The sequence below is a fragment of the Solea senegalensis genome, unplaced genomic scaffold, assembly GCF_019176455.1.
Source record: "Solea senegalensis isolate Sse05_10M unplaced genomic scaffold, IFAPA_SoseM_1 scf7180000013663, whole genome shotgun sequence".
Lineage (NCBI taxonomy): Eukaryota > Metazoa > Chordata > Actinopteri > Pleuronectiformes > Soleidae > Solea > Solea senegalensis.
Genome location: NW_025320863.1, coordinates 22264 through 35302, shown reverse-complemented (window position 1 = coordinate 35302; position 13039 = coordinate 22264). Strand labels below are relative to the sequence as shown.

At 41.9% G+C, this 13039-nt stretch overlaps 1 protein-coding gene across 1 annotated transcript; it reads right to left on the bottom strand.

The window, feature by feature from the left end:
* Nucleotides 1–1119: 1119 nt before the first annotated feature.
* Nucleotides 1120–11368, bottom strand: boka (BCL2 family apoptosis regulator BOK a). Its single transcript, XM_044015561.1, has 4 exons — nucleotides 11048–11368; nucleotides 8251–8379; nucleotides 4098–4261; nucleotides 1120–2175 (listed from the first exon to the last, which is right to left on the bottom strand). Exons 1-4 carry the CDS (start codon nucleotides 11259–11261, stop codon nucleotides 2050–2052), a joined length of 633 nt encoding a protein of 210 aa, XP_043871496.1. The 5' UTR covers nucleotides 11262–11368; the 3' UTR covers nucleotides 1120–2049.
* Nucleotides 11369–13039: the final 1671 nt, after the last annotated feature.

The following is a 13039-nucleotide window of genomic DNA, read 5'->3' as shown; positions in this document are numbered from 1 at the left end:
TTCGGTGGTTTTTCTCAGACACGTCAAATAATATGTCAAAAACCCGTCAAACTTTCATAAAGGAATGCTGTGTTCTTTTGAGGTTTATTTGTTTATTTATTTATTTGTGTCATATCCTGAGGGCGGATCAAAGGCAGAGGCAAGGTAGTTCACCTCACGGCATGAGGACATGACTCAGCATTCTCAGCTGCATGTTCTTCGAACATTGACATCATTCTGTTTACTAGTTGGGAATGCTGAGTCAGCACTTCCCAGCTTTTGTGTCAAGTTGTACATCAACATACTCGTTCAGAACATTCCCTCTACTGTTTCACAAAAGGTTTGGGTTTTATTTAATAATTCATCAGGAAGAACATTCCAGCTGAGTGTATTAACTTATTCACTGTTAAATACACAGACTTTTTTTTTTTTTTGTTGGATCACAAAATCCGAAAAACATGAAAGTGAAATTATTCATGGAACAAAATCTTACTCTTACACAAACTGAAATGTTATTAAAAGTGCTCAAGCTTACACGGAACATACTTAAACTTTGCACATCTGCCATCACAATCCAATAAAATACATGGAATCACGGTAGAACAGCATCAAGTACAATTTCAAAATTGTAATTTGACACACATTTTGGATTTGTAAATTGCAGTAGATTTTGATAACATTTCGCTGAATTGTTCAGCCCTAATTTTAGCAACATAAAATCGACACCAGCTGAAGTCTATGACAGTTTAAGAATATGTTCACCACTTCATCTTACTACTGGGATACTCAAGTTTGTAAACCGTTAACTCTCCCACACCAAAGTCCAGAGAGAACATCTTTAGCACCGTGAAGTGAGATGAACTGAATCCTGTGTGCCATTATGTAAAATCACTGCCTTTCTCAGTGGACTTTGATTCAGGGAGTGAGCCAATTCCAAAGCAACACATATCTTTGGCAGTGCAGAGTTAGCGTTAAAATTGCAAGCCTTCGACCAAGGCTTGGACCAAGTGTCCCTGGTGAGCACGTAACAAAAAAAAGAATAAAGATATTTCTCAACTCAGAGGGAACTGGGAAATTGGGAAGCACAATTTTTCAAAAATACTACCCCTGTTCTAGTAATACAAAGCTAAATGCAAATAAGTGAAGTATTCCTTTAAAAGCACCCAAACTATCCCTTTAAAACATTTATACACAAATAGAACCTCAGTTCGAATGTGTTTTTTCCATTCACTGATTATTCTGATAACACATGAGTCTGTACATTAACTATAATACAAGATTGAAACTTCTTGAATTGAATTGAAATCTTCAATTCAATTCAGAACTAAATGAAGGAAAAACAGTTCTGAAAACTGACGTTGTCGCTATTGCTAGATGCTAGCTATTGTGATGATTAAAAAATCAAAAATCTAACATGCATTCGACAGCTTGTGTCCAGGTGAAAAGCAGAGACACGAGAGGCTTCATGAATGTCTACATTAGGGCTGCGACTAGCAATTATTTTCATTATCGATTAATCTGACGATGACTTTCTCCATTAACTGTTTGGCCAATAAAATGTTAGAAATTCTTGAAAAATATTGACCAAACCTGAAATGTCTTGTTTTTTGTCCTTGTAATATGAAGTAAAGAACCAAATAATATTACTTTTTTATATTTTAGAAATCAGAGTTTTTTTAATTATTGAAAAAATTTCAAACTAATTTTATCGATTGACGATGATTCATCAAGTAATCGTTGCAGCCCTACCCAATCATCCATTTATGTGCCAAAATAAAAGCAGTTATCATTTCCGCCACTAGGGGAGGCCAAACCGCTACTCAAACAGGCACGAAAACCCGCTGTTTGTGAGGAAAATGAAAAGCTAAAAATATTAGTGATTTTATACATTCATATTATAATAATAATAAATAGTCACGTGGGAGCATAGGGAGCGAAGGGAGTCTGTGTTTAGGGGATTATGTGTCCATCAATGAAGGCTCAGTGCAAATGAGTGTAAACATAATCCAAAGCAGTGGATGCTTCAGGGCGGCGGTGGCGTGCAGTGCCGGTGGCTTTGCTCTCCGTCGTTCACCTCTCTCTCAGCAGGTACAACACGATGGCCTTCACATAGTGTCCAAAAGCACAGGCAGCGGTCACCAGCCAGTGTGAGTGGAAGCTGGGGTCAGTGTTGACCACGCACTTTGTGACGTCCACCTGTGACAGCAGAGAGGACAGCAGAGAGGACAGCAGAGAGGACAGCAGGAGCTCACTTGATTCATTATGTCATTATGTTGAAGCCTTATGCTAATGTCATTAATAAAGACTAGGCGACATGTGTTTGGCATGATTGATCAATAATTCCATAATAACCTTTATATTATAATCTAAGTCAACTTCTATTGAGTTGTTAATCGGAATTGGTGAAATATGTAGAAAAAGATAAAAGGATAGTTTATGTTTTTTGGTGTGTGTGATCACAGAGCTCGATCTGTACTACAAAACACCTGAAATGTCCCTTTGAATGAAGTCTAATAAGTCCAGCTTTAGTGTACACTATATTAAGAGTATCTCACCGTTAAACAGCATTTTCTGTAACCTGACATGTGTAAACTGCTTACCCTCCTGCACCAAACTCCATGGAGCAAATAAGCATTTTTAGCTCGCAGGGAAACAGGAGCTGCTGTGTTTGGTAAGTTTGCATCACTTACATACATTTGAACGATGGATTTCACAGTGAAATGACTAATGATAGCAGCAGTGGATCAACAACTCCTGTGCGCTGTGATGTAAAATCACACACTTTCTCTATGGTTATAGCTTTGTTTAATTACCGAGAGTGATTTTAGCTGCAACAAAACCAAATGCAATACTTTCTGTTACTAATAAATCACCACAGTCAGGTCAGTGTTTGTCTTTCTCTCAGTTTCAGCTGCAGCTGTGAGAAACAGACAAATCCCTCATTTGTGTTCATGAGGTCAGTTATACAATGCATTGCTCTTCATTTTGTCACACTCCACTTATTCTCAACACTCAGCCAACTTGTGTGCAGCCATGTTTCTGAAGACAAGAAGGTTCATTTGTTTGGTCGCTGCTCTCTTTTCAGCAGAGCAGCACACACACACACACACACACACACACACACACACATACATACAGAGGCCCATTGCAGGGCCTTGTTGCTTATTGTGGCAAAAGTGTCACTCGATGGTCTCCCTGCAGGATTTCATTTCCAGAATAAATAAATAAATCTAAATGTAACCTCACCATTTAATAATATTAATAATAAAACTGCAATTCTTCAAGCTGTGAGCCTGAGTGTTGGTCCCATTCCCAGTGGAATCTTGAATTATTTTGGTATCGATGCACAACGTCACCTTTACTTTACCACCTTACTCTCTCTGTTGTCTCAGGAAACTATGAAGACATAATTGACCAAGGTTTGTTTTACACTGTAATCATATTCACAGCAGTTCCATGGGTTGGTTTTTGTCACCATATTGCCTGAAGAGTGTGAATAAATGAGAAATCCTACACCAGCTTTACTGTAGTTTTACATCATCACATAATACATTTGAGAGTCGATATTCATCTATAATATTAGAGCCTTTCTATTTTTTAGGTAAAAAAAAATGTAATCTTTATTCTCATCAAAGCTCCAATTGATAATCTGATATCTGTCATGTTTAAGTACCACCATGTAAGATTTAAGATTGAATAACTATACTTAAATACATATTTGTGTACACTCACTGTATTGAATGAGCCTGGTCAGCTCTACAAAGGCCACAAACCAAACATCTTTTGAGTTTTGATGCTAACTGAAGGCTTAGGTAGGTTCTCCGACACACTCGGAAGGGACGGGTGAGCTGAGGGATATTCAGCTGCAACATGCAACCTCACCACTAAATGTTTTACACACTGTGAACCAAACATAGCTCCAGTGTAACAGAACTATCTCATTGTATGCTAACACAACACAGCAGGATGTGATTTTCAGGTGATAATAAATGAATTAAAACATAACTAGCTGTCTAAATATTCACTTGCTTAAACCTATTAGTGTAGTTTTACATCTCTGAACGTACACTCCAAGTAATCAGCGGTAAAAACAAACAAACAACACAACTTCCTCTCACCCAGCCACCTCTTCTTTTTAACCAGGAGGTGAGACTCTTGCGGACAAACTCGCCCATGCAGTCGACGATGGTGTGGACCATGGCTGGGTGACCGTGACGGACACAGTCCACGGCCAAGGCCGCGGCCACGGCGTACAGAGACACCACCTTTCCCCACGTTATACCTGACAGGGACACACAGGTGACACAGTAGATTACAGTGTGTGCAGTCTGGCCACATGTTTTTCTGTAAGCCAGTAAACAGCAGGATATTTATTTCATTTTCTAAATTTGAAACCAGCACAAATGTATGTATTATAATAAATAAATAGAAGTATAGCTGTGCTGGCAGTAATGTTTCAAACATAAACATTTTGCTCAGACCAGTCCTTCACACACCATAAAGTGCAGAAAAGCAAAATAGAGCACAGTATTAGGTCTAATCATATTTTTATTTTTTTTTTGTCATAATTTAGATTTAGATGTGTGTCATCATTTTTTGAGGGACAGGGAAATGTGGTTTTCTGAATGTTCACAGTTCAGATGGGACCAGTAGGTGGGCCATGAGGAGATGGCTTTTGGGCCAAGGCTGGATCTACATCCTAATGTCTGATGCATGAACAGATTGAACAAAAATGCTCTGTTTGAGTATAGTTGACTTAGGTTTTAGTGCAGAAAAAGTCTCTGTCAGCAGCGCTCTCCAAAGACGGATCAACAAATCAGGAAACAGCAGCAGCGGCGGCGGCGGCGGCAGCAGCAGCAGCAGCAGCAGCAGCAGCCAGGCATTAGGGCCTGCGTGCCTGTCCAACCCACAGAGAAGGAAATCCAAACACGAAGCTCGGAGCTGCAGACAGGCAGCGTTGATGCAGAAGATTGTGTTGAGTAAAGTTTTCACACTGTTTCCGCAGCGTTTATACATTATGTCTGCTACAGTCCTCGTTCTTTGATTAACTCCTAGAATCCCAACAATAGAGAATATCTTCCTCTTAAACCCACTAACCCATTTTATTTTGGGTGTAAACCAGTGTATATGTAGTATATCTACTGATATTAACGGCTCAGTGTAAAGCATTGGCATATACTGTACATAAAAGTCGGTGTATCTACTGTCTCTCTGCTCAAACACCAGCAACATATTTTGCCATTGGTTTTCTTAATCCAGGCTTGCTCGATTACCGTCCTCGGCTGCATACTTTGCAGTTTAAATTCTGCGGTACAGCTTTTTCTTTAAGTTGCCATTTTATCTGTGTTCTCTCTGCCTTTATGGTTTAGTCTTGTCATTTCTTCGGTGGTGCAGTAGCAGCGCTCAATTGTCACAAGTGTGGATGGTGCCCTCTTGTGGTCATATATGACATAGTGTATTTTTTTGCTGTATAAGTCGCTTCTAAATATAGGTGGCATGGCCAGCCAAACGACTGGAGTCGTGACTAACACCAGGAAAGTGGACCACATCACACCGGTCCTCAGATCACTACACTGGCTTCCTGTGAGTCAACCGATAGAGTCCAAAATCTGACTCTTGGTCTACAGAGCAAGAGTCAGAATGGTCTTGCAGACTTGTTATTTCCCTATGAAGCATCCAGAGCTCTAAGATCATCAGGAACAGGTTTACTGTGTGTTTCCCAGATGCAGAATCAAACAAAGTGAAGCAGCATTCAGTTCCTCTGCTCCTCACCTGTGGGACAAACGTCCTGAACACCTGAGGTCAGCTCAGGCCTGAAAACATCCTTATTTACTGCAGCTGTCTCTTAAATTTGGAAATAATCTTCTCAGTTATCAATTCACTCTTGTGTTTAAATCAAATCACACCTTTATCTCTCATGATTTTAAGTACTATTCTAATTTGAATGTCTTGCTTTTATTCTGTGATTTTCTCCATGCATTTCTATGCCCTTGTAAAGCACTTGAGTTGCCCTGTGTATGAATAGTGCTAAACAAATTATGCAATTATTTGCATTTCTCGTGTAAAACATGAAGACGGGTACCAACATAACCAACCATCACCCTCCCCCCTTCTAGCACCTGAGGCACCACGCACAGGGATGTAAAGGGTGTGAGACACACTGCAGTCCGTTGACCGGTTGACACAGAATTGTCACTTCCGTGCACCACAGAGAAGACTGCGGCGCAAACAAAGCTTGTCCTCTGTTGTTTACTATTACTATGTTTGTCCTTGGAGAGAGAGACCCCTCCCCTCTGGTCCGTCCTGAGTATTTTCCCCCCATTACAGGCTGTAAAGCCCTTTAAGGCAATAAACTGTGTTTGTGACGTGATTGGACTTGACTTACTGTGTCCTGTGTATGTTCAATGTATGTTACTGCTGCTGGATGCTTGAATTTCCTTCGGGATCAATAAAGTATCTATCGCTTCCTTTAATCTATTGGCAGCCACACTGTGTACCATGTATACCAGGGGACTCAAACTCAAAAAGACCTGGGGGCCAGTGAACTTCTAGGCTGGTCAGGAGGGGGCCGGTCTAAAAGTGTTTGATTTGATATATACTGTAGTTCACAACAAAAAAAATTTAAATTTATGATACAGAAGGAATCTGTAAACAACAAAAACATAAAAAAATGTAGACAATAGTAATTAAAACACTAAACAAGCTCTTAAATGATTAAATATGATTCAAATGTAACCTAAAGTATTATTGTTGTTCACTGTTGGTCAGTATTTGTAATAATTTGATCTATTTTTTGTTTTTTTGAGACCCCTGATGTATACTGTGTGGGTCACCACCTAACACACACACACACACACACACACACCCCACAGTAGAAACAGTGAGATGAGAGTGTGCTGTTTCCAAACTGTGCTGAACTTGACTGGAGCGCTTGGTTCCGCGTCACGTCCACGAACATCTGGCTTTTGTCTGCGACGGCGTTAAATATACGTTAGCGTCAAAAGGGCATAGACTGCAGAACCAAAACAATTATCTAGTCCAAGGAAATTCTGTATTTTCAATGAAGAACAATGAAGGAATCTCTCATCTGGCTGGTGTTTCACCACACTCAGAAAAGTCTGAGGTCATTATCTACTGCTGCCCAGGACTTCCGTGTGCCAACCGTCAGTCTGTGGTCAGGGTGGGCAAACATAACATAAGAGCCTCATAAGGACCCTTAGTTTTAGCAATGAATGCAATGAACAGCAAGATAATAGAGTTGCTTTTGGGCTGATGTGTGGTCTTGGGTTCAATGCCATATAGCCTCAGACTGCTATGATTGAGGACAATGTTTAAACCCTCAAACAAAACCCCATGTTTGGATTGAGGTACAGTATTTGAGGTTTTTTTAAAGACCCGCCTGACCTGATTTATCCTGTTTGCGTTTGACTCTTAATTACCTTCGCAGCACATTGCTTTGTAACATTCCCCGAGGATTAAGCCAGCAGAGATTCATGACTGAGCTCAGCATGGGTGGGGTCCAAACTGTCTGTAACAATCACATTCACCTAATAAGGACTGAATGTTTTGCCTGGGTTTCCTTTCCGGGCAGGGATAATGATTAACTGGAGAAGCCTGTGGTTAGACATCTTACGGAGTGTTTACATGGAAATCTAGACTGAAATCACTCTTGTATCAGGTGTACTGTCATTTACAGAATAACCATTCATAGGAGTGGTAACATACAGTAAGTTCTCTCTGTCTTTGTCTCTTTAGTCTTGAGCTCTGCTTGGACCCTATCCTGCTTCTAAAAGAGCAACTTCCCTAAAAGGACAAATCCTTTACTTTTAAGCCCAAGTCTGTGAGGGTCAGAGATGAACCAGATTAAAAAAAGCAGTCTTGTGATGCAGGCTTGCTTACACAGCATGGTTTACAACAGCACTACACACTTTAGCCATGTTCCCACTGAGTGCAACGGTTTGGTTCAGTACAGTAACTGTTACATGGTATGGTCGTCATTTGAGGCCATTTCTCGACTCATCATCTATCTATCTGTCTGTCTGTCTGTCTGTCTGTCTGTCTGCCTGCCTGCCTGCCTGTCTACCTATCTATCCATCCATCAAAGCCACAAACCGGTGTCATCATTTATTGTTGCCGCACTGGTATGACCTCATGCTCCGCGTCCGTCGGAACGCAGGGCTGACCCAGGGCTTTAGGATTCCAAACCGTACCCTTCTGAACCAAACCAAACCCTACCATGCCATAATAGAAACACAGCAAATGAGGACTCACCTGTGGAGAAAATGTCTGCAGCCACAGCCAGGAAGGCGTCAGACACCACACCCTCTGACGCCACGGTGATGTTCAACTGTCGCGCTACGTTGCGGTAAACATTGGGTCGAAGGTACTCCAACTCGTCACCTGGACACAACAAAAACAAAGTCAGACGATAACTCACTCACTGAGTATGTGAGTATGTGAGTCGTTGAGGGCTGGAGCAAATCCCGGCTGACATAAGGTGAACGGTGGGGTACTAACAGGACAGGTCGCTAGTGCTAGTGCTAGTGCTAGTGCTAGTGCATTGCTGTAATGGTAAATGGTTTGTATTTATATAGCACTTTTCCACTCAAAGCTGCTTTACACTACAGTTGTACCATTCATCTTTATTAAGTGTCTTGCCCAAGAACACATCAGAGCCTGGAATTGAACCCACAACCTTCAAGTTGAAAGACACCTCACTCTTTTCGCCCGGCCAAAAGAATCACATTTCAGTACAATTCTCGACAAAATCTACAATATGGTCTATTTTAGATCAACCTGCTATAACTGTGGTTCCCTAAGACTGGGTTGGGACCCAAAGGTGGGTCACATCTTGGGTCCCTAAACAAATGTGCAGAAATGTCCTTTAAGACCTTTTAGAGTATACATTTAATCAAACAAACACTTGTGTGTGTTTGTTTGATTAAATGCTAATGGTGTCATTTGTTAACTTTTGAGCTAAGAAGAATTAACAACATGACAATGATGAGCAATACATGGGGAATGTGCACTTTGTGAAACGAATTGACTTTTCATTAATGAGCTGTAGAACTGGATTCAGTCGCTCAGAAAACTTTAAGGTCCAAAAGTAACTGACTGACAATCGACAACAGATTTTGGGCTCAGACAGTTTTCAAACTCATTTTAAATCCTCTCTACCCACACATCTGCCAAACCATCCCGTTAGGAATCAGCACAAGCATTTTTCAAAAAAAAACACTCTCAGTGACAGTAAAGTGAAACCTCAGTGTTCACAGTGGGCAAACATCCAAACAGGAAACAGCGTCTGAGATGAAGCTGTGTCCCTTTGTTTTTGCTGGAGATCCTGGAATCACTTCAAAGTCTTTGAGTGAAGTTAATCCCACAACATAACTCCACCCCCACAAAGACAACTGTACGTTCAGTAATATTGTTTTCCATGTTTAACTGATTCATCTTTTTCAAGAACAGTTCAGTGAGTGGTAGGACTGCAACTAACATCACAGATTATATGATATATTGATTGATTTTCTAAATGTTGTTAGAGATGAACACATATTTCAGAACTCTTTAACTGAACTGATTGGGTTCGGCTCAAATGACTCTTCCATTGACGACACTCTCTGACCAGTGAGTGACCAGCAGACTGTTGACGTCACATTTTGGAACCTTGCCAGAGCAGGTCCCAAAAAAAACACCAGGTTCTATCCATCACGGAAAAGCAAAGAAAAATGAGTCACGTAGAGCTCGACCTGTACAATGGAAAAGTGACATTAAATCACCTTTTTCCTCCATTTTGATGCTCGGTTTGAACTTCAGCAGCTCGTCTTAACAATCTCTACATGTGATTAGATATTTGCATCTACTGGATGTCGGTCAACTGCACATACGTTGCATAGACTTTAAAGTCACCGGTGAGCCTCCACATGAGGGTCTCCAGGGGCTAGAGCCAATCCCAGCAGACATGGGGTGAAAGGCCGGGTCACACCTTCGAAAGGTCAGTGGTCCATCGCAGGGCCAACATGTGCTGTGTTTCCATCACGGTACGGTTCGGTTTGGAATGGTAAAGCACGGGGTCAGGCTTGCTACAGCACACTACAGTACACTACAGTACCTTTACTTGTAGTGTGACGTCGTCTTTGTGCGATAACAGCAAAGGACGACATTGAACGTGACACCAACATACAACAATGGAGGACATCCTGCAGCTCCGTCTCGCTCTACCCTGTCCTTATCGTACCATTCTACACTGGTACCCAAGGGAAGCGCCGCTTATTACTATTACTGATACTAAGAGAGGCGTTCTTCTTGCTGTGAGGCAACAATGCTAGCCACTGCATCACTGCTCGTGTCGCCAGCTTTATTATCTGTTATTGTCTCATGTTTCATGATTTGAAGTGAGCGCTACACCTTCATTACAATACTCCATCCACCCGGCAGGTGAGTCATATCAAGATGCTGATTAAAGAGCATGATTCTTCTTCTTGTGTCCTTATCCTTACACATTAGCATTACCACATTAGACTCATACAACATCAATATTCACGTAATGCTCAAAAAAGACCTGAATATAAAGCTGGCGTCATGTATGAGTATTTATTAGGGTTAATAAAGACATTGACATGATTATATTTGCTCATTGTTTGGTCCATAAAATGTCACAAAATGTTGATCAATGACGACGTTCGCAAATGTCTTGTTTTGTCTACAAACCAAATTGTTTGAGTTTGAATGATTTCTTTGTTCTAAAGACACCAGAAAATGTTCACATTTAAGAAGATGATCATTTTTTCAAAGTTTTAACGATCAATTATCAATAAATCAATGAAGAATCGATGAACAATCGAGTGATCGTTTCAGCCCTACTATATGTCGATGTAACCCTTAAGTCTCGTGACCTTTGCTCCCTCAGCACTGGTGAGAATCAACTCACTGTAAACATCTGTTCATATATATAGTATGAAGATTATATAACAGGAATATTTTCTATATGAATATTCTTAATCCGGGTCTAGTGTGTTTTAAGCATGGTAATAAAGTAAAGTAAAGTCATTAAAGAAGTAAGACTCACCCAGCCACAGCAGAACCGACGATATCTCCCCTAATGTCCCCCCTGACGCACACAGCCCGTGCTCCGGGTTGGACCAGCCTATCCCGGCACGGTTCAGCCTGGAATGGATGTAGTCCCTGCACAGAGCTTTGGCCTGGGACACCAGCTCCTTGTCGGTGGGCGAGCGGTCGAAGACTTCAGCGGCAAACACAGAGGAGCGGCGCAACATCTCCATACCGCGGTCATGCGCCGCGGAGCGCGCAGCTCACCTCCGCCGCCTCCAGCGCCTCACAGCGCGGCCACCGCTGCCGGGGACGCACGGTCTCCAACAACAACAACAACAACAACCAGCGCTTCTTCTCCTCCTCCTCCTCCTCCTCCTCCAACAACAGCAGCAGAGAGAGGAGACACTTCTGGAGATTATCCTGCAACACAGACCCGGATTATACTGTGCACATTGTTTAATAATAAAACTGCAGGATTTAAGAAGCTCAGGCTGCAGAGAGACACTGAGACACTAAGACAGAGAGACACTGAGACACTAAGACAGAGAGACACTGACACAGAGAGACACTGAGACACTAAGACAGAGAGACACAGAGAGAGAGAGACACTAAGACAGAGAGACACTGAGACACTAAGACAGAGAGACACTGACACAGAGAGACACTGACAGAGACACTGACACAGAGACACTGAGACACTAAGACAGAGAGACACTAAGACAGAGAGACACTGACACAGAGAGACACTGAGACAGAGAGACACTGAGACAGACATGTTGTGTAATGTTGCACTTACTCTGGATTAAAGAGGCCAGTGAAGCTACAGTGACTCCATGTCAGTCTGTCACTGAGCAGCTTGTGCTGCTGCAGCTCCACTCAGGAGGAAGAAAAGAAAAGTTTACTGTCTGTGTGACAGGCTTTCCTTCTAAGGGCACTTTATTGTGGAGTCCAAAGGTGGGCGGAGATAAGCAGCAGAGCAACACAAGCCCCGCCCCTTCCAAACCAATTTATGCATGCACTCACTCTCTCACACATACTCACATTACTGTGGTTTATGACTTAAAAGTGTGTGTGTGTGTGTGTGTGTGTGTGTGTGTGCGCGCGTGTGTGCAAGCAGTGCAGTGTGTGTGTGCGTGTGTGTGTGTGTGCCGCGGCGCATGTGTGTGTGTGCATGTGTGTGTGTGTGTGTGTGTGTGCGCGTGTGTGCAAACTAATAATAAAAAACATCCCTGACAAGTCTGAACTCACATCTATGCCTCAACTCACAGGAAGTTTGTGAAAAATAAAAGAGTAAATCATTCTGACTGTGTGAGACTGAGCTGAGACAAACGATGATGTTGTTTTTGACAGTAAATGAAAGTATTCATTTAAATGTGAAACAATGAGACACTGAAATGACCACATGTGGTTTGTATTTATCAGGGCCGGCCCAAACCGGGCCCTAAGCATGATTTGCCCCCCCAGCCACCACCACTTTGGAGTAGACCAGTTTAATGTTTTGGGTTTTTTTGGGAGTCCCGTGTTAAGATGGCTGTAAAGTCAATTATTATTATTATTTCTCTTAAAATAAGCTTTGATATGCACTTTGGGAAAGGGCCTTGCTTTACGGAGGCGGCCATCTTGCACCGCCAGCCAGCAGAAGCAGAGGTTTTCATCATGATGTCAGCGTTCGGGATAACACTGATCCTGCAGAACACTGATCCTGCAGAACACTGATCCCGCAGAACACTGATCCCGCAGAACACTGATCCCGCAGAACACTGATCCTGCAGAACAAACTAAGGGCGTGGAGGTAAAATGTGTAAATGTGTCAGGGAGCGTCAACGCAAACATGTCATACAGTCAAGTAAACTCATTATAGGACATATAATGCTTTATTTCTAAGAATGTAATCTTAGAAATCTTTAGCATAATCTGCCTCCATTGAACAACTAGATTATCTGAATATAAAGATGAATTATGGTACCACAGTTTGAGGACCAGGGGTCTAGAGTTCTGGATGTTGCCT

Coding starts and splice junctions, on each gene's coding strand:
- boka (XM_044015561.1), bottom strand. CDS start 11,261: ATGGAGATGTTGCGCCGCTCCTCTGTGTTTGCCGCTGAAGTCTTCGAC. Junction 4,262..8,250: donor TGCAGACATTTTCTCCACAG/GTGAGTCCTCAT, acceptor TGTCCCTGTCAG/GTATAACGTGGGGAAAGGTG. Junction 2,176..4,097: donor TAAAAAGAAGAGGTGGCTGG/GTGAGAGGAAGT, acceptor CTGCTGTCACAG/GTGGACGTCACAAAGTGCGT.